The sequence below is a fragment of the Cydia fagiglandana genome, chromosome 13 (assembly GCF_963556715.1).
Source record: "Cydia fagiglandana chromosome 13, ilCydFagi1.1, whole genome shotgun sequence".
NCBI classification, from domain to species: domain Eukaryota; kingdom Metazoa; phylum Arthropoda; class Insecta; order Lepidoptera; family Tortricidae; genus Cydia; species Cydia fagiglandana.
In genome coordinates, this window is record NC_085944.1 from 18,761,442 (window position 1) to 18,786,215 (window position 24,774).

The 24,774-nt window shown below is 37.7% G+C and overlaps 2 protein-coding genes across 6 annotated transcripts in view; both read left to right on the forward strand.

Annotated features, from left to right (window-relative positions):
- The window catches only part of LOC134670392 (calmodulin-binding transcription activator 2), a 171,080-nt gene that overhangs the window by 88,693 nt on the left and 57,613 nt on the right, over positions 1–24,774 (forward strand). For all 5 annotated transcript variants that reach the window (XM_063528224.1, XM_063528225.1, XM_063528226.1 and 2 more), the window contains one exon: positions 19,619–19,754. In XM_063528224.1, coding sequence (XP_063384294.1) covers positions 19,635–19,754 — 120 coding nt within the window. In that variant the 5' untranslated portion in view covers positions 19,619–19,634. The remainder of the gene's footprint in view (positions 1–19,618; positions 19,755–24,774) is intronic.
- Positions 1–24,774, forward strand: part of LOC134670407 (UDP-xylose and UDP-N-acetylglucosamine transporter) — a 288,518-nt gene that overhangs the window by 79,245 nt on the left and 184,499 nt on the right. The window lies entirely within an intron of this gene.

Here is a 24,774-nt window from a genome sequence, read left to right on the forward strand (position 1 = left end):
TGATTTGAAAAGGACGACACTACAGTATTGCCACTTTTTAATTTCTACTCTTTTTTGCTTATAAGTGTTTGATTATGAAAAATATTCTTGTTGAAATCAAAAATAAATACAGATTCGCAACTCAATTTCTATACAAATGAATAGGAAGCATTCACATACACCAGAGTAAACACACGAAACTGTCATTTTCGTAACTTTACCTCGGTCCAAATGTTTTAAATGGATTTATAATTTGCGAAAGTGGTACTTTCGTGAGTTCACTATGGTGAAATATCTTATCTTTTTTTTGCTATCTATGGAGATGCAAAATTGCGAATGTGCTGTAATTCCCAATTCCAATAAAATAATGCATATCTGACAAATTGATCATGTAATACATGCATTTTGAAAACACTGTGTGTATACTATATCAATACAACTGCAACGACTACTTCAAAAAAAACAAAATGGAATTTTTAGGAGCTTCAAATCGCTCTCCTCAAAAATGTGTTTTTTACAGTTATGTTAGTTTAGCATGGGGGCGACGATCTGTGAAAATTTCAACTGTCACGGTTCACGGTATCACGGTTCGTGAGATACAGCCTTTTTTTTTTTTTTTTGACGGAGTGGGAATGCGTTTACGCACGGTGTGTGGGACTCGCCGCTCCTTTCCCCTCTCCTGACAAGAGAGGGGGAGAATTTGGCCCTACCCACTAAACCCACTCCGGCGTTTCACCCTCTCTGCCGTTCGTGAGGGCGCACTGGGATCGACTAGGATGACATTCCACCACGGCGCCCTCCGGCAGCCCCGGCTTATCGCCAGGGCCCCCTCACATTGGGGGAGGATCAGAAACGCTTGATCCCCCCCCCCCCTTTTCCGACGTTCAGTACCCGCTAGCACTACTGGGGCTCGAGGCGAGCATACGCTCTTCGCCCTCGACCCTGCCGTCTACGTCGGAGAGGAAGCGCGTCAGCAGCTGCTTCTCGCATCCTCTCCGCCGCCTCCTTCTGTGACATGATTTCTTCACAGAAGGAGGCCACCGCTTCCCATTTCCTCTCGCTACCCAGCATCGCCGCTATTATGCTGCGTAGCGAGAGGTCCGCTACCCCCGTGGTCGCCCTGAGGGCAGCTCTTTCCACGGCCCAGGTGAGATACAGCCTGGTGACAGACGGACGGACGGACGGACGGACGGACAGCGAAGTCTTAGTAATAGGGTCCCGTTTTACCCTTTGGGTACGGAACCCAAAGGGTAAAACGGGACCCTATTACTAAGACTTCGCTGTCCGTCCGTCCGTCCGTCCGTCCTTCCGTCCGTCCGTCCGTCCATCCGTCCGTCTGTCTGTCCGTCTGTCTATCACCAGGCTGTATCTCACGAACCGTGATAGCTAGACAGTTGAAATTTTCACAGATGATGTATTTCTGTTGCCGCTATAACAACGAATACTAAAAACAGAATAAAATAAAGATTTAAGTGGGGCTCCCATACAGCAAACGTGATTTTTGACCAAAGTTAAGCAACGTCGGGCGTGGTCAGTACTTGGATGGGTGACCGTTTTCTTTTTGCATTTTTTTCCGTTTTTTTTTTGCTTTATGGTACGGAACCCTTCGTGCGCGAGTTCGACTCGCACTTGCCCGGTTTTTATTTCATTTTTTCTGCATAATCTGACGAATCAAGACTTGAATTTTCACTTAAACGTCGAACATGTACATTCGAGAATGAGGTCCCAATTCCGGCGTTAACAAAGACGCATGGCCCCCCATTTGTCGCCACACGTTCAGTCAGGATGGCCGAATGGATTGCTCCTATTGGTCGGTAAATCTGATTGGGCGAGAGTCGATAGTTGTACGTCAATCCTATTTGCCTTAAGCCCTGTGAATGGTTTGGATGAATATTAAATCGTTTGACGGTGCATCCCGGACGGTAAATCCCAATTCAGCTGTGGAATTTAGACCAATTTAGAAGAAATGCATGGGTAAATAAAAGAACAAAAATGTGTATAAAGTGGTGTTATTTAGAAAGAAGAAAGAAAGAAAAAAAATACATTTATTTATATTTACTTATAAGGCATCTCACTCTGCGAGTCGTGTCAAGGCCACCATAAAACATAAAACTTAAGCAAATTATAAACAATCTAAACATTTAATACCAGTCATATTATCAATAGCTGTAAGTTCAATGTAAAGGCTCCTCTTCACGTTGGGCCAACGCCAACGCCAACGAGGGACGCAGCCATGCGGTAGAATGAGATAGCAATATCACTTGCTCCCTCTAACGCATAAATGCCTCCCTCGTTGGCGTTGGCGTTGGCCCAACGTGAAGAGGAGCCTTAAAGAGAAAACCCTTTGGATCTATTTAATGTCACGTTGCCCAAACCATATATTTATGACATCAAAACGTACCTTTTAAGTGCCCATATCCCTACAAATCTAACAACCAATACACGCGCAAAGTAAACTACAACACGTTTGCTTTGAACCATTATGCAAAAGCGAACGCATTGCATTTCCATTTTACTGTCCTCTACCGTCCACACTGTTATGATGTTTCTTGAACCGTATTGCATAGGACTTAAGGTTTATCTATGGTTAGTTAAGAATGCTGTTAGTACACCTTTGATGTTCGATGTGATACCGTTTGCTCGTAGCAGTCAATGCTGTTAAAATACTCTTAAGGTGAAATAGGTTTTGAGTAAGATTGCTCTAGATGTATATTGGAAATATTAAATTTATTTCGCGAATACTTCATTAAATTTTGCACAAAAGTTTACTTAAAATAACTACCTAAACTACTTATACATGTCTAACTTTCTATAATATAAAACTATTAAAAATTTACCTACTGGCGTGAAAGTCAATTAGACATAATTTTAATGAAGTACTAATGGCAAAAGAAATTAAAAAACCGGGCAAGTGCGAGTCGGACTCGCGCACGAAGGGTTCCGTACCATAAAGCAAAAAAAAAACGGATAAAAATGCAAAAAGAAAACGGTCACCCATCCAAGTACTGACCACGCCAGACGTTGCTTAACTTTGGTCAAAAATCACGTTTGCTGTATGGGAGCCCCACTTAAATCTTTATTTTATTCTGTTTTTAGTATCTGTTGTTATAGCGGCAACAGAAATACATCATCTGTGAAAATTTCAACTGTCTAGCTATCACGGTTCGTGAGATACAGCCTGGTGACAGACAGACGGACGGACGGACGGACGGACAGCGAAGTCTTAGTAATAGGGTCCCGTTTTACCCTTTGGGTACGGAACCCTAAAAAGCGGATTTGATAGCCCACGCAGCGCAATTGTCATTCATACGTCATAATTTCATAGAAGTTTGACGTTTAATATAACACTTTCACTGCGTGGGCTATCAGATCCGCTGCAGACTATTCTTGGTCTGACTTATCTTTCCTTGAAGTACAAAAATAGACAAATTATTATAGAAGTCCTGAAGCAATCATATCGCGGTGAGCACAAAAACATTCCTTATTTGTCCTGCTAGATGGGAAAACAAAAGGGAAATGTAACCACTAACTTTATGGATATCATCTAACGTCAAAACATGATTTAGATGGTATTCGACCCCGAGCATAATGATTCAGTAGAAATGATTGAATAGAATTTTAAATAACCATGTGGATTTAAAATGTATGCTGAATCACATGTGTACAATTCCAGAAATTATACCTAACATAAATATTGACTGATACTTTAATCTACATAAAATAGTTAATAGTCCATAGAAACACACTTTTCTTTCGAAGGTAAATGATTTCAGAATAATCCTGTCATGGAAAGTACATTCAATATACAATTTAGTTAATTTGATGGACAAAAATCAAAGTAATAAGTTACTGCATTGACTCACTACGGTTAGCACGATAAATTGTTGAATAAATTAAGGTAATTTATTGATTATTTTTGTTTTTTGGCACGAAATTGTAAACTTATGAGTAAATAAAGGTTACCTAACGAAATAAATTAACCCTTAAAGCGTTTGTGTCACTTTTTTAGTACAGGTACTAAATGTGGCGCCAAGTTTAAACACTAAGTGCAGGCTAGAAAAGAAAGTACGTTAAAGAAAGTGTGAGAATTGTACTTTTTTTCCTAGTTTAAGACAATATCAGACAAAATTCGGTTTATGCGCAGGCTGCAGTTGAAATTTGAAATTCGCTGAATTTGCGACAGAGTATGTTCCTGACACCATAGAATATAAAGTAAATAGCCAAAGTGTTTTCTTTCTGTTGATATTATTACTAGATGAGTTAGACATTGTTATTTTATATAAAGCTCATTAAATCATAGATTAATTCTAAGTCAAAAATTGCGAAATATATCTTGTCCCATTTTTGTGAAATTGTCGACAATACTGGTAACAAAGTACCATTTAGCACGTCCTAAAAAACGGACAGTGCCGGCTTGTGCGGAGACAAGATTGTGACAGAAAACGGACATTGCCATACATAAGGTATATACTTTTTTTTTCATTTATCGTCGTTTTATAGGCTATTCTTGCGTTGGAGTTACGTTATACATAAGTATATGTGTACATTTTTTTATATTTTAATTTCAGGTGGTTCCACCATCTGACTCAGAAGAGTGAGATAACAAAAAAGACGACAATGACGAAATTTTACTAGAGGCAGATTGTACATCTGCCTTGCCCCAATCTGACTCTTTTTCAGCCAGGTCACTTTGTAAGAGGATGTCAAATATAATGGACAAATATATGTTCATTTATGAACACGCGTGCTTTTATTCCTATTGTCATTCTATTAAAGTTTAGTGCGCTTCATTGTGAATGGCACTGTCTGTAATTAAATATAATTTCGAAGTCTAACGTGGTCCTTGTGGGAAAAATGTTGTTCATGATAATCGACCTAATGACCTAAACACGACTTGTCCTCTAGTACTCCATCTACAAAACCTAATTCCTCGCCATTAAACGCATAACTCGCTTTAGTATCCAAATTATTGACACGTCTTGAAATGTCCTACGGTTAAAACCTATTTCAAGTCGATGATGAAGATGCTACAGTTCCTGAGGCCTGTAAAATGTAATCTCTACGGAATTCAGGAGAGTAAATAGCTAATTTCGAATCTAGTCTTTCATATGTCGGGCAGACGAAGCAAAGCATTTCTACTAGGGTACAAGAACATATTATTATAGCTGATGATGTCAAGCACCGCCAACTAAAGCCTGCGGTCTGGGAGCATGACATAGATACGACTCTGGTTCTCACCAAGGAGGAACCATATATTCCCAAAATGTTGCCAGAGGCCATTGAGACTGAAAAATATCTAAACTTTTACTGGAACTACAGCTACACTCTACCAACAGCTTTGGTTTCAGATAGTTCGGGTAATAAGAACACAAGCAAGATATACAACTGTGAGACCATAGTGATAAACGGTGTGGTCATTTAAGTAAAGTAATATTACTTACAATAATTGTAATGTGTAACTAGCTTTATGAGCCTATTTTCCATGTATACGTAGCTTTAAAATGTATATTTTTTGTTTAATATACCTGTACTTGGGTCGTTTTACACATCAACACTAGAAGTAAATATGGTATTATTATGTTTCCCATAAGTTTTTTCTTCTTAGTAATCGAATTAAACATTTTTTTCAAACATTCACTAAAGTTATTGAAAAATTTTTAAATTTTCTTGCCCTGTAATTCTTTAAAAAAAAAATATATTTTTAAACTGCATAACGGCATTGTCCGTTTTTTAGGACAACCTTGGGAGCATTCAATATAATTATAAGGTTCGTGGCAATGTCCGTTTTAACGGACGTCCTGAAATTATGTACTTTTTTACTCATTACTATCCTCAAAAACATTCCACGTGATAGGTGGATACATTATTTCATGTCTTGCCATGTTAAGGGTTAATATGTCGGTACTTAATTAACTTTACTGGTATATAAAGCGAGATATTTTTTTTTGTTTGCACTTTCGTATTATTATAACGTCAGAAGCCTTTGAAAGTTCAAACGAAATATTCAATCACGGAATCTCATGAAATTTTCAACTTCAATTATACCTCCATCAGCTCGGTAAATATCTGCAAGAATTAGTCCATTACATTACGAATCTGTACAATTACCTGTAAATTCATATTTATATTATTTATAAGCTTATTAGCTTAGCCGAGTAGGTATATTCATAAGCTTACATAAGCATGTAAGCTTATGAATATACTTACTCGGTCCGCTTGGTATTTGTCCCTCTAATAATTTCATAAAATAATTGGGTATTTCTATTTCAAGTTGTACCACCGACTTGCATTTTATATTTTTTCGAATCACGTGCTCTTTCGGTCCTAATACTTACAAGAAAAGTGTCCCCAAAATTCCATACAATTGTTTTGTCCGTTTTGTTATGGTCATGGAAGGTTGTATTGAAAACCGTAACACACACACACTTCTTTTCAGTAAAAATGGAAAAAGCTCGTGATTCTGAGTAGAAACAATATAAAAATTCCCAATTCTAACACAAAAATTTTTGGTACAACTTTAAATTGAAATGCTCAATTGCATCCCGTTAGTTACCTAACGATAAATAAAAGTTTATAAAAATCGTTACGTCGGCCCGTTTTTTTGACATTTGCGGCAGTAATGTCGCGCCGCATTATCGCAGCTGCAATGCAGGTAAAGTCTGAATCCGAACGATACCTTTAGGGGCGAACCTACCCATAATTCGTAGGGCGATTTGCCCGGCGCTGTTTGCTCCTGTCGGCCTATAGATTCGGGTTATTTGGCCAGCTTGATTTATGTAGGCCGTCCGTCTGTACGTTAGATTGGTTTCTATTAGCAATTGTGTAGCTTCCGTTTGAGAATTCAAGATTTGCCTTATACGTGATAATAGTCTTATAGGGTAAGACCACCAGTGAATGAACACTTAAGCAATTATCCAAGTTTGAAAAATCATTGCTCAGCATTCATTAATAATTGGAATAATTAACTGCAATTTAATCAATCCTCATTTAATAAATAAGAAAGTAATTTCTGCGATTTTTAATTACTTTCATAGTTTTTGAGTTATACCAGAATTTACCAAAAACTACCCAAAAACCTAATGAATGAACATAAAAACTAGTGAATGAACACCGAAAAACTCAGTGAATGAACATTATTTAACTCTTTTTAATAAAATCATTTTTATCACAAACACCGTTTCCGGCTCTATTTTAATAGGTATAGCGATAGCGTTTGTATCTTTTTATCCCTCCATATTGACTTCGAATCGATTAGAATGTAATGAAATGATGGTTATTCACCAATAACATAGAAACCTTATAATAATAAACTTGTCACTGCATTGTTCGTGGTTACACTGTTCATACATAGAATTAGTAGAAATCCAATAAATGAACAAGCCAAATTTTGTATTGTTCATACATAGGCATGACAAATCTAGTGAATGGACTATAGAAATTTAGTTTGTTCCAATACTGGCTAATTGAATCAGAATCGTTTTCTATGCAGAATCACAAAAAACAAGCTTAATACGATTGCGTTTACATATACATTTGGGAAAAAAATGAAATCTACGCGACACCAGTAAATGAACACACTGTTCATTTACTGGTTTCAGAACATTTGATGAGCCAGTAATGGAACTATAAAAAATAAAGACTTAATCGCATAATACGCCGACAAAGGGTACATAAATAGAAGGTTCAACTCTTAATCTAACCAAATAACTAAACTTTGTACTGGTAAAAATTAAAAAAGCACTTCATAAGTTGCTCCAAACATACACTGTTCTTATCTGGGATCTAATATTTTCATACAAAACTTCAAATCCAGAAACACGTAAACTTCAAACGCCAGTCACATCCTAACTTGTCGAAAATAAATTTATTACGGGTTGTCATTGCATAGGAAATAGAGTTGTTAATAATAATAAAAATAAGACAAGTGGAAGAAATTGCTATATTTCTTATTTCAGACGAAAAACGTGATTTTGTTCATACACTGGGGGGTGTTCATTCACTGGAGGGTTTACCCTATGCATTTATCTTTCGTAACGTTTATAAGTATGGTTAGTTTTCACCTAAATAGCCAATTTTAATTACAAATTTATATTGTACTCATCAAGGTCCTTGCCTAACAAGGTAATCCTTTTTTGAGCGTGGGACATGATACTTCGTTAAGATGTATTAGGTTGTATAATGTTATCTTATTAGAGCCCAACAGTTTTAACAGACAGTATCGACTTAAAACCATGATACAATTGTGAAGCCAAATAACAGGTCTATACTGTAATTTTGAACGTAAAATAGCTCAATATTACTCAAAATATCTGTATCTCTAAACAAAACCTCACTACAACTACCAACCAACCATCACAGCGACCACATACAAACGTTAATTGACAGCGGGTCGATATCAACCGATTTGCCTTTTTAATTCCGATACCGACACTCGAAATGAAGCTCTGCTCGTTATCTACGCTGTGTCAAATTGATGTTTCGAGATGTTTTGTATAACGGAATTGTTAAATAGTGTTCGGTGTTTTGTTTTCGATGTTCGATATTCAGTTGTTTGGAAGACCGACACGCGTATTCGGGAAACGAGATAATCACAAGATCTAGAAACGATATAGAGATCAACTAGATTTACATTAGATATCGACTAGATGTGACTTGGATATCTAAGTCATAACTTGTCGAAATCGTTCAAGAGGACCTCCAGAATCGCGGAAACATCAAATTGGACATATCTATCTTACAAATATCTTTAAATTATCCATATCGTAACTTGTTCAGGTCTGGTAGAGATCTAATTCATTTTCCGAATCGAGCCGCGAATTTGTAGATTACCATTGAGGTCTGTCGTGGGCCACTCTTCCTACCTAAAGATACAGACTATAATTGTAGCAAGTAATGTGGCCAAACTGTGGTATCATTTGTGCACATTGACCTGTCAATTTAGTTCGCGAGATTCTGGAGGCAACTGTAGAAATGTCCGGTTTCGAGTCGAGGCTTCCGACTCTTTGTTTTCTATGACAGGTGATAAAAAATCCTCAATTCAAGCCTCATCCACAATCTTCCTTCTTCCTGGCGTTATCCCGGCATTTTGCCACAGCTCATGGGAGCCTGGGGTCCGCTTGACAACTAATCCCATGATTTGACGTAGGCACTAGTTTTTACGAAAGCGACTGCTATCTGACCTTCCAACCCAGAGGGGAAACTAGGCCTTATTGGGATTAGTCCGGTTTCCTCACGATGTTTTCCTTCACCGAAAAGCGACTGGCAAATATCAAATGATATTTCGTACATAAGTTCCGAAAAACTCATTGGTACGAGCCGGGGTTTGAACCCGCGACCTCCGGATTGAAAGTCGCACGCTCTTACCGCTAGGCCACCAGCGCTTCATCCACAATCTATTATTGTCCTTAAAATTCTGAACAAGAAAAAATAAAAGGGTCAAACAGATCACTGTGTTACGTTCTTTCCTGTGGACATACACAAAGTTAAGGGCTATAAAGATTAATTTTCTTATTTAACCCTTATCCACGTAAAAAGGTCCTCCTTTTATTTACAGAAGTATGATAAAATCATTACTTACATGCCCACAAGCTGTTAACTATTGCCCACAGGAGAGAAAACTAGCGTGTTCGCGCGAACTGTACATTTTTCTCCCCTGTGGGCAATAGTTAACAGCTTGTGGCCATGTAAGTAAAGATTTTATCATAGTTCTGTAAATAAAAGGAGGACCTTTTTAGGTGGGTTAGGGTTAAATAAGAAAATTAACCTTTATAGCCCTTAACTTTGTGTATGTCCACAGGAAAGAACGTAACACAGTGATCTGTTTGACCCAAAAAGACGATGAGGGTGGTCCTTTTTGAGACCGTTGCTCTACAGAAGGTTTGGTAAAAATGAAGATGTTTTCGTATGTCATGATATTTTGATTAAATTTTAATAATCACAAAATATGCGATATGCCAATAAATTAAGGTTTAGACACAGTTCTGTTGTGACTTAGTTAGAAGATTCCTCTAACAACATCGTTTTTCGATGACAATTACCTACAGATATAGAAAAACAAAATCGTAAACACCCTCCATTAAAAATAATTAATTATTTGATTACAACTTTACTGTGAACGTCTCAATCACTGCTGGGCTTTAGAAAATTTTCGAAAAAATTGTCGGTGTTACGTTACGATTCGAACTTAAGCCACTAAAACACTCATCGGCTAGTAAAAACCAAAAATTTTCAAGAAAAATGGAAAGTCAACGTTTCAACCCAGTGACCATATTTATCACAGCCCACTTAAATATTCCTCCCTGGCCGCGATTCCTTCCCGCGCAGTAAAACTCTCGTCCCGAAGGAAATCCGGAAAATTAATAAGATATGTACGTTGAGAATAAAATAGAAGTTTGGAAGCAAATTTATAGTAAAATGTCGCGGGATACGATCGTGAGGTGTTTAAGTAGAGATTTATGGTCTGGTGCTGGTGGTTTGAATGGATAATGATGGCACAGACGGAAAAAGAAGGAGTAACGTATGAATAAAAAATAGGTGGGAGGAAATTGATGAAGACAATTTAAAATTAAAAAAAAGATTTCCAGTTTCATATTTCAAACATATTAACTCACACTATAGACGGGTCTAACGCGAAATATATTCAATTACCTTGAATTAGATGCACAAATCTCTGTTTTGACATTTTGCTGGGACATCAATCAGCCGCGACCACGACCAGTGAAACCTGTGTCGAAACGTCGGTAAATCAAGGTAATTGAATATATTTCGCGTTAGACCCGTCTATAATGTGAGTTAATATGTATTCAAAACGCGAAAGTTTGAAATATCATATTTCAAAGTTTCAACGAGTGATTGTATGGTAAAATAAGAACCGTCCATTAGAATTAATAATTAAAATGTCCCGTCAAGGACCATGGAATAAATCACTAAAATTATTCATCATTGTACAAAAAAATCTATACACCTTATACCAAGGTGTTAAAACATATTTTACGATGTCGGTGTCGCATTTCCTTAAAAGTACAAGCTAGAAAGCAGGAACATGCTAACAATCCATTACGATATACTATGTATACCTCGTATATAAACTTATATTTCATTGGAATTTAAACTCTGTTTCTTGAATATAAAGTTGGTCTTGGATAACTGAAATTAATAGGGTAAGAGGTTGTTCAATAACTTGATTATTCCTCTGTCGTGTTGGGTTAATTATGACTTAATTCTCTAATTATCGTGTCAACTACTAAGTGATTAACAATCTTGGCTTTAAGTGATAGTTTTGGAATAATTGGCTTCTTTTTTAGAATTTAAAACGTTAATTAAAACAACATAGCAAGGTTTGTATCATTTAATTTTTACATTTATGGTTTTTTTGTTTGATTTTTACATGTCATTTTGTACAAGAATCTTTCTTATAGTTTTATTTGTGGGTACTTTTTTGCTAAGTAAAAAATACTTCCTTATTTTAATTCAGTTGAATTTGTATAGGTACGTTACTTTCATTTTACAGTTTTTGATGCGTCGCTTTCTGTTAGATTATATGTCTATATATATGAAGTTAAAAATAATTCCAGCAAAACATTTACCCAAAATTTACGCTCCGGCATTGAACTCAAAAACTTCGCGAGCTAACCAAAAAGTAAACCTACAAAATTGCACTTCACAAACTAAAACTTCTTTTCAGCCAAAGAAAAAACACTAATGGACTTTTCAAATGATTTTGATTTTTGCCTGCATCGCATGTTGGGCTCGCAATTATGGCTGCATCTGTAGTCGCGGGTGTCAGGCGATTGCTGGGTCGAATGCATTTAACTGTTCGCTTCTTTGCCATAAGGTATGAGCTTGTAGATTTAAAAACCTCGCCGTCTTTCATAAATGCTTTTGGTAATCTTTCTTGCGAATATAAATGTAAATATGAAGGATAAGAACAAACGAATTTCAATTGAATTTTAGATTTGATGGCAGTAAGTGGATAAAAAATAAAATAGGTAATTATTTTTGTCATTCGTTTTCGGTACCTTTTAATTTTGTCATTTGTGGATCTTCACAAGACGTGTTGGTGATCTTGAACAATTCCCTTATCCTATTCCTTTTTAATGATAAATCCTAAAAATATCATGCTTCCTATCTTTTCAAATAATTTCTTCGTTTTCTTTAGGAGTTCCTCAGGGTTCTATTCTTGGACCACCTTTTCTATTAACCTTTAAGTAATAGCAATTTCAAGTTTTTAAATTGAATCTCAAACAATACAGGATTACTTGAACACACACAGGTAATTTCAGTGAGTTTGTAGAAACCATTATACTATTAACCTACGTAAACAATGTGTTGTTGGAACATTAGTCGGTTCTTCCAAGAAATATCAAAGATTTAATTTAATGCTAAGGCAAAGATACAATAAGCTTTAACGGTAATATCTATTAAGTTACAACGCCGAAGCCCTTGAAGGGTTTTACATAATTATTATATTAGGTAATCTTATACTTAAATTGGAGAATAAAATAGACTTATTGAGCGCTCTAAGCTCAATATAGGACAAATCTAATTCGTATACATATTTATATTTCAACTGATTGTGATTTAATATTGGGTTCCCTGAGAAAGCGTAATAATGTAATACATTTTATTTTTATTGTGTACTTAATAATGATCTTTATTCCAATAGTAACTAAGTCAAGGACTTACACATATCCTGAATTATATCCCTTTTATTAAGAAGTATGCAGTGTCGTTAGGGAACTACGTGAAAAGTTCGACAATCTGTTGATAAAAATTAAATGTGAATCACCTAAATTGGCAATCCTCGTGTCGCCCAACTTTTTTTTGTAATACCGTAACAAATATTATTACGTAACAGGAATAATTAGCATTAAACATGCAAAGAATCCGCTGTCGTGCCGCAAAACCCATTACAGTAGTTTGGACCACAACAAAAATATTTGACTCCGTTCGTGTTATGTCTACATAACTCTTTTGCTTTCGATTGAGATATTTATTTGCTATTTTACAAGTTTGGTATGTTAGTGTTTATCGTTCCGCTTCGGTTGTAATTCCGACGGTAAATATTGGGCGAAATGTAGGTAAAATTATCGTTAGGACTGATTTATCGCACTGTTGTCATGCAATAGGCAATCGGCAATGCAAAGTCGTGCAACCACTAGAAAGTTTTCGCTTTAGTTTTCGGCCTCATTAGGCGAAGTGGATCTCGATTTTAGTTTGCGCTTTACCAACTTTCTTTACACGCCGTAATGGATTGCCTCTAAAAACTACTTGATTTTCGCTCATGCAAATACGCCGTCGTTTCAAAACTTTACAGAATATCTTGTATAAGGCACTAACTTATGCCATTACAAAGTTATTTAAATAACGACTTAATCCACAAATGACCTAGTCGGCAGAACTATTTAGCCCGGAACAATAAACAAGCTAGGGAATGTCGCAGCAAATGAGGTGAAAACAAAAACGATGTTATTCAAATTCGAATATATTTCAATAATAAACAAGAATGCCCGAATATTCGCGTACACATTTAAATTAAGCTCGGGGAGGACAATAAAATTAAATTACGCGAACGGCGGGGACATGGCAAAGCAGGAATTACGAGAGGCACTGCTTTTTAATCTCCGTGCAGCAGACAAATAGGCCCTATAATAGCCCCTATAAAGAGGGCTCTGGCCGCAGGCGATTTGTCAAGTAAACGAGCCTCGGCCTCTGATTTACCAAATAATTTTTCGCCAACTCTTTATGAGTGAGCGGAGCCTTTTGCATTTTCAACACGGTTTTACTATGCGATTATTCAAGCCAACGGTGTTAAAAATTCCAGCTTTTCAAGCTAACGTTAGCACCAGGGACCGGTATAGGCTAACTATCAGCTATGAAATATGGTCGGTTATCCCTTCGAGTGGCATTGTCCTCCTCGAGGTCTCTACGGTAAGTGGCGGTGGCCGCGAGACGGACAGATATAACAAGCCGGTTGAGTGGCGCAGCCATTTTGGAAAAATATACGTCAAGTGGCGGGGCCTCAACGGGTGATTATCGCGAATTTGGCGCGTGACTTTGTTTTACGCGGGAATTCGACCGTTAGGGAATACTATCCTTGTTTATTGACGAATGCATCTTGCAAGAGTGAGCAAGCAAGGCATAGTTTTAACCGTTTTATTTTAGGCACGAAATGCAGCGTCGCACAGATGCCGCGAGACGGTCTCTGCCAATTACGGGCTTGTTATGACCGAACCTTCTCGCGGCCTCTGCCACGCAAAATATTTAAAAAAATGGCCGCGCCATTTCTCCTGCCGTTCAACCGGAGGTGCTGCCACCCGAAGGGTTATGAAACGGGGTATGTGATAAACAATCAAGAAGTTAAGTATACTGATAAAATAATGTAAGCTATTTATAAGTTAAATATTTTGCGATATGTTAATGTGGTATCAACATTGAAATAATCTATAATTTCTTTATTAATATACCTATCTAAATCTAAACCCAAATATCTAAAAGTATTTCTGTAGGTACTCAGTTCCGCTATTTCTTCGTAAAGCACCTAAAAATTACTGTAACTGAAATGGAAATTTGAAAATAAAAAAATCAATATTGTGTCATTGTATTTTTTACCGCTTTATTTTGAGCCATTATATAGTACCCAGGTACACATTAACGCAGCATTTTAAGAATCTAAACTGAATATGAGTTTTTTGATGGCATCATAAAATTGTATTGCGTTTATAATCGTAAAATTTCACAATCAAGAATTCTATTATCCAAAAAAGGGTCCGGGAGCTTTCGGTAGATAACGCCTACGTAATCATTGTAACATAAAAATAAATTTGTAGTAAAATCTAAATGTGCAACGTACCGTATCCATCACTAGTATCTGGTGACGCGTCAAACGTAGCTCGACACACGTTGAAATACAAAAAAAGCTGTACATCGTTGAGATTTATACGTTCAATACGCGATTTATTAGCAACAGGGACGTCATGAATCTGACGGGAGCCATGTTTGGCTGTGACGTCACGGGAAATATTGGCCTGTTAGCCTTTATATTGATGCGGGTTTATTGCAAGTGCCTGTGTGTTGTGGATCGGCCTTGTCCTGTCCTTGTCAAGTTACAGATCTAAAGTGTTTTCGTGTCAGCAGTACGCTCTTATTGTTAGTTTTATTTCTATTTTCCTATCGCCGAATATGTTAATGTGTGTCGAAAATTCTTTTTGTACGGTTTTTTGTTTACTATTTGTCTGTTTACTTCGAATCTTACTATTATTTCTTGTATACTGGTAAATGTCGCTTTAGGTTTGAATAAGGTTAACAGAATCAAAGTTTCTTTCTATGTTATATTTGAATTTAAATATGTTAGTTGTACATTTATTATTAGTTCACCGTTTTAATATTTGTGTCCTGCATTTTATCATGTGTATTCCGCATATATTTTCATTACATTTTTTTGTAGTGTGTTTTGATTGTGATTATACTACATCACTAATACATCCCTCTAATATTTAATAACGTCACATTCATTCACACATTTATACTTCCAATAAAAAATATAATAATTATGTAAGTGGGTAAATATTTAAGTTCACAGCAAAGAATCTTATATTTTTTCTACATTATTCAGTGACATTACAGAAGTGTCCCGAGTTATAAATTCCTTCTAAGTTATAAGCGAATATGATAATCCAACTCTCTTTGAGAACATCCTAAATTATTCTTTCCTTTCTCAAAGTTGAACGTTAAATGGCTGTAGCAAGATTGAATTTGAAATGGTAAGAGTATAAGATACTAGTATGAGTTGTTGTAAGTTTGGATCGGTTATGAATCCCTCCAATTTAATGCCCACTTTACAACTCGCAATAAAACCCCGAGAATACGATTTCTATAATAATTCAAATGATTCAAGCCGATTTATTTCTTTATGACCGCTGTTAGAGCTTGATATCTGGGCTAAATTTGATAGCAGCTTATGTTAGTACTAGCTGTGCCCGCGGCTCCGCCCGCGTGGAATTCAGTCTGTGTCAGTAAGCGGCTTTGGTAGGCGTACACTGCGTACAGCGTGGCACGTACCGTACGTCGGTCTACACCCGACTCTTTTAGTATATGAGGGCGCCGAGGTTTTGGTAGGCGTTCAGCGTGGCACGAACGTCGGTCTACGCCCGACTCTTTTATTTGGTATGAGGGCGCCGTATAGGCGCCCGGCTTTGGAACGCGTACAGCGTGGCACGTACGTCGGTCTACTCCCGACTCTTTTAGTATGAGGGCGCCGAAGGCGCCCGGCTTTGGAAAGCCAACAGCGCGCCACGTACGTCGGGCTACGCCCGACGCTTTGGATATGAGGGCGCCGAAGGCGCCCGGCTATGGGACGCGTACAGCGCGCCACGTACGTCGGGCTACGACCGTCTCTTTGAGTATGAGGGCGCCGAAGGCGCCCGGCTTTGGAACACGTACAGCGAGCCACGTACGTCGGATTACGCCCGACGCTTTGAGTATGAGGGCGCCGAAGGCCCCCGGCTTTGGTAGGCGTACAGCGTGGCACGTACGTCGGTCTACGTCCGACGCTTTGGGTATGAGGGCGCTGAAGGCGCCTGGCTTTGGGACGCGTACAGCGCGCCACGTACGTCGGGCTACGACCGCCGCTTTGAGTATGAGGGCGCCGAAGGCGCCCGGCTTTGGAACGCGTACAGCGAGCCACGTACGTCGGATTACGCCCGACGCTTTGAGTATGAGGGCGCCGAAGGCGCCCGGCTTTGGTAGGCGTACAGCGTGGCACGTACGTCGGTCTACGCCTGACACTTTTAGTATGAGAAAGTCGTAGTCGCTTGGCTTTGGTCCGCTTCCAGCGCGCCACATACATCGGGCCGCGCCCGACTCATTTAGTATGAGGGCACTTAAGGGTCTTTGGAACTGGTACAGCGCGCCACGTGCGTCGGGTCACGCCCGATGCTTTGAGTATGAGGGCGCCGAGGGCGCCCGGATTAGGTAAGCGTATAGCGTGGCACGTACGTCGGTTTACGCCCGACTTTGAGTATGAGTGCATCGGGCTATGCCCGACTGTCTTAGTATGAGGACGCCGAAGGCGCCCGGCTTTGGAACTGTTACAGCGCGCCGCGTGCTTCGGGTTACGCCCGATGCTTTGAGTATGAGGGCGCCGAAGGCGCCCGGCTTTGGTAAGCGTACAGCGTGACACGTACGTCGGGCTACGCCTGACACTTTTAGTATGAGGGCGCCTAAGGCGCCCGGCTTTGGAACTGGTACAGCGCGCCACGTGCGTCGGGTTACGCCCGATGCTTCGAGTATGAGGGCGCTGAAGGCGTAACGGCGGACGTAAGTACTCTTATGATGTATCGTACGTCTAAATCGGTTAAGGCATTCAGAAGTTAAGGCGGAATAAAGAAACTCACATAAATAAATATATACCTACATACACTCGTCTTTCTTTTGGGCAGTCGTGAAGTGTAAAAAGACGGCACTGTGCAATTAGGGGCAATTAATTTGTTTAATTTTGTTGTATTAATATTAAATCAACATAATTATTCAATTAAATTTGTTGATACCCGGTCTTCTAAACATAGAGTTAATTTGGCAAAATCCTTCCTCGGTGGCTTATTCGTGTCACTACGTATTAAATTCAGCGCCATCTGTTAGTTTTCCAGGGTACCTACTCAATAGTGGTAGCACATATTTGAAAAAAGTTTGCCCCTCCTTCCTAAGTAGCGCCATAAGATTCAAGGGCAAACTTAAATCAAGCGGGTGTTGTGGCTACCCCCCCTTTTAGGGGTTGAATTTTTATAGCCTATAACCTGGCCGGAGATTTTTTCGACAGATTAGTAAGGTTTGCATCAGAATCCGTTCAGCCGTTTTCACGTGATGCGCGTTCAAATAAACAGACAAACAGATAAACAGATAAACAGACAAACAGACAAAAATTCTAAAAACTGTTGGAACGTGTTCTGTTATCGATTCTAAGTATCCCCAGCCAACTTTTTTTCAAATATCTTCTATGTACAGACTTTCGACCCTCTACAGCTTTATTATATGTATAGATTCTATTTAATGTAAAAAAGAAATAAAATTAAGCACAATAAAATAACAGAATATATTGCTTACTTTTTACTACAGCTGCTCTAAAATTGTTTGCGGAGCCTACAAAAAATAAGCACTTAGAGTTATTTAGTACTTACATAATTCGTATATCGTCGGTGCGAATAAAATCGCTAAGTGTTTTTTACGATTTTTCGATTTTGGCATATTTGAATTCCTTTTTAAATTTCCCGTCGACCCACGTAAATATTTTTGTTATATCTTTATTAGTTTTGAAAATAAAAATTCCGCTATGTGAACACAGGACAACATTAAATTTGTCCAAAAAAATAATAGAACAGAAACAAAAAAATGGCTATGTGATTTTTTAGCACATAACGATATTAAATGCCTTGTTTTCCGTCGAGGGTGATGGCGATAATGTTGCACATGGCGATTTATTGTAGAATGGATTACCCGACATAGACCCTAAAATCCGCTATGTATCATCTCTCGTACTATGGTACTTTGGCAATAAATCGCTATGTGTACAAACTTCACACATGACGATTTAAATGAACCAAATTTAAGTCGCTATGTAGCAAAAGTTTGGTTAAAATAATAATATTGTAAAAAATTACATATAAATCTGTTTATTTTCTTCATGAGTAGGTATCATGTAAAAATCATTGATCTTTCAAAAAAAAAATACAGGCGCAACAAATATATTACAAACAGGAAAATAAACAGTTATTTTTGTCTCCTGAAAAGTAGCTTAAAAATACATGGCGATTTTTTTTATTCGCACCGACGATATGAGTACCTACATAATTTGCTCAAAAACATTATTTTTATTATATGGATTCATAATTATTTAGTATCATGTTAAATATGAACAAAATAGATTAGTTGTGGTTGAGGACCACGATATTTTTTTAACGTTATTGGGATTTTTTAAATGTTATTGGGATTTTGACTACGCCAGCATTATTGAAGCAGTATTGCAGCGTGTCATTACTGTCGACTACATTGTTGCCGCAAATGTAAAAATCGAAGTTCCTCCCCTAATTTTTACTTTATGGTAACATTCCATTTCTAACCGCAGCTGCACTCCTAGTATTGAACGCGTCGCTGTTATTGTCAATTTTCATAGTAAAATGAACAGTAATGCAGCTGTCATTGGAAATGGACTGTCACCTTAAAGACTATTATTGCTTAAGAAAACGTCAAAAAGGCAATTTTTATCGAGACATTCATACTAAATTTGACGTTTCCAGCAGCAGTGCTAGTGTAGTCTGAATCATAATGGTAACTTTAAAATGATGAGTTGAAGGTGCTGATGATGGTGACATTGGTCACTGAGATTGTCACGATTTTTTTTTTCTCGCCTACTTGGGTGTCCCACAGCTGGGCAAAGCCCTCCCCTCGTTTTCTCCACTCGACCCTGTCATCAGCATTTTCCAACCATTTGGGGTAAAATGCGCCCAAGTCGTCCCGCCATCACCTTTTCGGTCTGCCTAAATCCCGGCCTGCACCGTCTATTGTATTCCGTGGGTCCCAATCAGTAACCATTTTGGCTCACCTTTCTGAACCATGATTCTAAGTGTGATTTATCTTTTGTCCGCAGGCCAAAAAGCGGCTCAATGCTGCTATACAGCCGGAAGAAGGTACGCTACCGACGGGACGGCTACTGCTGGAAGAAACGGAAAGACGGGAAGACCACCAGGGAAGACCATATGAAACTGAAGGTCCAGGGGACTGAGGTAAGTGAAGAAACAATAGTAAGAATATTAAGTGCAAGAGACCAATAATAAAGGCATTGACAATAAATAAACAAAATTTCTCACACAACAACAAGCTCAAGACTTACAAGAAGTTATTAGGTTTTTGATTGTTGAAGGTTGATATTGAAGATACCTAATAATTTTAAATAATTTACAATATTTTTTGTACTAAGCAAAGACAGAATATACGATTATATAAGTAATTGATAAGTTTAAAAAATTAGTGTCCTGTGAGATCCAAATTCGGAATCTTTTGGAATAACAGTTTGTAGCATAATAAGTACAACATTATGTATCCTATATGTGCTTTAATATTTAAAAACACAATTCTTTTTTAGTAAAATAATAGGTATATGTTATTACTTCTATATAAAACTTTGGGAGAAAAAGAAAACCAATTACAATTTTAAGGCGGATACATTTTGAATAAAATTCTATGCATTATCGCAACTACTTAGTAGTGGATTTTATTTAAATCCACAGTACAAAATTATGCAATTAGCATTTCAACTTGACATTCCACTTGCCAAAACACTTCACCGAAAAATGGTAACTAAAATTCACCATTAAATCTTTAAACACCCCGCCATGACATTACCTGGCATGTCGACAAATACGGGTAGACAGCTTTGAAAGGGAAATTATGAAAAGCGAAATTCTGCCACAGTAAACACACAAGTATCTGCTTTTAAAAACTCATTCCATTATCTACCTTATGCTCATACAGCAAGATACATTCTTAAACGAGAATTTAGATGCAGTTAGGATAAATATGCTTAGCGGAGTAGAATTACAAAAAGCGAAGCGAAAAGCGAATGCGGTGCAAAAGGGATATGAAACGGAGTTTGAACGTTTGATTTGAGGTTTGGATGATTTGTTGGTTTAGGAAGGTCGATTTCAGCTTTTGTAAGGAAATCGATAGCAATTGTGATGTTTGTTTACTGGCCTAGTTAGGCATTTTGTGACTGGTGAAATAAGAAAACGTCTGATATTGACGATGTTAATTGATGACGATTGATGAAAGATATTTGATATCCTTCCTCGGGCTTCAAAGTATCGCTATACCAAATTTCATCTATCGGTTCAGCGCCTTTAGCGTGAAAGGATTGATTGATGTCATTCAGCATCTCACGCGCACCAATATTCACATCTCTGGAGGCCATTACGAACTTAATCTTGATGTTAAAATGACGTCATTTTGTTTCATTCGTGCAATTTGCTCGTACCTACGTGTTTGTAGGCAAATTACAACAAAATGACATCACTTTGACATCAAAATGTAAGTCTGAATTGGCCTCTTTAAGCGATCGTCAACAAAACCAAATCAAAACCCTATCAAATTGATTCATCACAATCAGCTTTCTTGTTTTCGTTTTTTTACAAATCAGTTGGTTTTTGCTTAACAAATCAAAATCAATTACCCTTATTAGGTTAACACCTAGTTAACCCTTCCATTGACGGGCTAAATAAATCCGTTCAATAGCCCGCAGTAATTGATCTGTGGGCTTACAAGCTTCGCTGTAAAGGGACGTAGATGACGTGGATTTTATTTTCAAATTCGCTATTTTGTAAAGCAGGTGTATTGATGTGTGGAGCAGGTTAATGTATGTATTAAAGTTTGGGTTTAACAGAATGGTGATAATTTACAGTGTGGAATTGTGATGATTTAAACTTATCACTAAATATCAATTAATAGTAACTCCATCGTAGAAAAGCTTGTAATAATTTGCACATAATATATCGTTAAACATTTTAGTTTACTTACAAGAGTGGCAAGGTAATTAAATGGGATTGAGTTTTATAAGTGATGATTTTGATTGATAAACATTTAATTCATTTGGATTTAATTCGTTATGTCTAAAATGCGTACCGCCGTTTCTTACGCCAGTATCTTCTCGTGGATGTGGTGTAGGGTTAGGAACCGGTCGAGATTTGTTTAGATTTGTTAATTTCATAATATTGTATTACATTATAAATTGTTGTGATGTTGAGTGTTGTTGTTGTGGTAGTTTTTTTACATTCACAAGTGCATTGTAATATGCGTATATTGTAGAATAAAGTGTTACTTACTTACTTACTACCGTGGCGCAGCGACCCGAAGTGGATCTTGGCCTCTGACACTAAGGAACGCCATGCAACTGTCTAGCGTCGTTTCTGTCCAATCGACGGCACCGAGCTCGTTCAGATTTTTCACGACCTCATCGCACCAGCGATACCTAGGACGCCCAACCGGTCGTCGACCATCCGGACGGCCCGAGTACTCTCTTCAAACCGCTCGATCTTCACCCATACGGACCACGTGCCCGAGCCATCGGAGTCTTGAGGCTTTCATTTCTCCTACTATATTGGGCTCGGCCAGCGACTCACGATCAATACTGTCATATGCCTTCTTGAAATCAACGAAGTTCTATGACAGCTCTGGGCATATTTCCACCTCTTCTCCATTATCTGTTTAAGAAGGAATATCTTGTCTACTGTGCTCCTGTTTCTACGGAACCCGCACTGGTAATCCCCTATGGTTTCCTCAGCGTAGGGTTCAAGCCGCGACAGTAGGACATACGATAGAATTTTGTATACTGTGGGAAGTAAGGCAATGCCCCCTGTAGTTCGCGCACCTTTTTCTGTCTCCTTTCTTATGAAGTGGGCATATGACTCCAGTGTGAGAATAAAGTGTTGGTGTAGTGAAAAACGTTGTGTTTTACCATGTAGCAAAGTTTGCTTGGCTCTCGTACCTTGAAACCCTTGCAACCCTCAAGATTCCACTTATCAATTTTAACATCTTTCGCTTGCTCGGGTATCAATGTTACCACGAGATGTTAAACAACAACTTTCAAACAACAAATAACTATTTCGAATTTAAACTGTTGTGAGACATACTAACATTGAATAATTTTACGGTTTAGACTCACTTGTTTTTAGTCACTCGCGCGCACTCACTTGTTTTTAGTGCGCGATACACGGCCGGCGTGAACGCTGCTCGCACTGTTAGCGCTTGAGAAAGGAGACCTAGGCTCTCCGAAACATGTCGCGCGAGTGACTAAAAACAAGCGAGTCTAAACCGTAAAATAATTCAAAAATAACTATTTCATAGATCCACAATAGTTACCTTCTAAATCTTACTTCACATTGAACCATCAGACTGATAGATTGTTAGCTAAGCTAGATAATGTATTCCGATCGCATACAATCCGCGATACAGCGGCCCTTGAGGCCGCAAACCAATTAGCACGAGATTGGATAGATTTATTTATTTCGTCAATTTATCAATATCCGGGTCGTTTCGAAACAGAACGTTCTTGGTTTCAAAAATGTCATTTCTAGTATCATTACTTTGACATAACTCCAATACTGACGGAAATTATTAAAATAAACTTCATTACTTGCCGTCATTCCTTCATGACACTCCCTACACTATCACTAAAAACGTCATTCCGTCAAAGTAATGTCAGTATCCATGATAGTGTCGGGGCCGTAAAATATCTGAAAGGAACATTCAGATTTAGACTGGTTTTTTTCTACCTAGTATCTAATTTTCTTTTAGTAAGTATTGTATTATTCTATGTGTTACAAATAAATGTTGTACGAACCGATCTTGGTTTGTCATTGCGTTGTATCTAGATGCGCAAACGATTAACAAATTAAATGTGCGGCAGGACAAAATATCCGTTTTGAGCTGTTATAAAAGAAAAATCAATTATGTCTGTCTGTTAATAGGTACCTTTTTATACTTTCACTCCTGGATGAAATTATTAATGGGCATAGTTTGAGTTCCAGGGAAGGACATAAATAAAAGGAAAGAAACATACAATCGAATTGATAACCTCTACCTTTTTTTGAAGTCAGTTAACAAATTGCTGTGTAACTTTTTTTTCTTATTTAATTAACTGTTGACTGTATGTTATTTCTGTCTTTTTTCTTCTTGTTTGTTACCTTCCGTGATTCTTCTCACTTGATGGTCTCATCGGAAGATCAGCGCTGGAAGCCACCAGCAACATGCTGAGATGGGGCCATTTCGTGGCACTTTAATCTTATTTTGTGTTTTCTTTTATACTATGTACTGTTCCTATTGTTTGTGCTTACGAATAAATCTATTCTATTCTATTCTATCCTATTCTAAATTTTATCGTAGAAAATATCATTCTAGTTACTCAGACGGAATCGTGAGCATAAGGTAATAGTTTGTTCGAAGAATTTTATTAGGAATACAATTATTAACAAAAACATTAAAACTGTTAAATCAAATTAGTTGCTGATCGACTAAAATGATCGTACATAAACAATATAAACATAAAAATTTAAAACGGAATGAAACATTGTAAAAACTGACAAGCAATATTAAATGGAAGTCGGAAAGCGTTAGAATGAGGGCCGTTAATCAAAGTGGAACGTGAGACTTATTGTACTTTATCTCTGCATCTCCGTTGCTGGCCTAGTGCCAGAATGCAAGTTTTGCTTATTGACGTATTGTTTAATGAAATACTTTGTTGCACTATTTGGCCTAGTGAGATTAAACAACTTTTGTGTTTAATCTCACTAGAAAAGATTTTGAAAAAAAAAATCTTGTACCTACCTAACTTTATGGTTCCTTGCTGAGGTCTTATATTAATTATAATAAAATAATAATTATGAAATAGTACATTTCGATGCTAGTGCGGAAGGTATGTCATTACTTCACGAGGACCGAGATATCTTGCCACGAGCCGCAGGCGAGTGGCAAGACTCGGGACGAGTGAAGAATGACATTTCCGCACGTGTATCGAACGACGTTTTTTAATACAGTTGCGAAAAAATAAGAAAAACATTGTTAATCGTACACTAAACAAAAGTGGTAACAGTGACAGCTCGGTTAGACGTCGTCTTTAAGTATATTATATCTATGGCGTTTGGCAGCTATTCCGTTCCATTCAGTCAACTTATTAAGAACGGAATTTTCAATATTGAATATTAAAAAATAAACGTGTTATAATGATGAAGAGGTAAGTAATTAAATATGAAATAT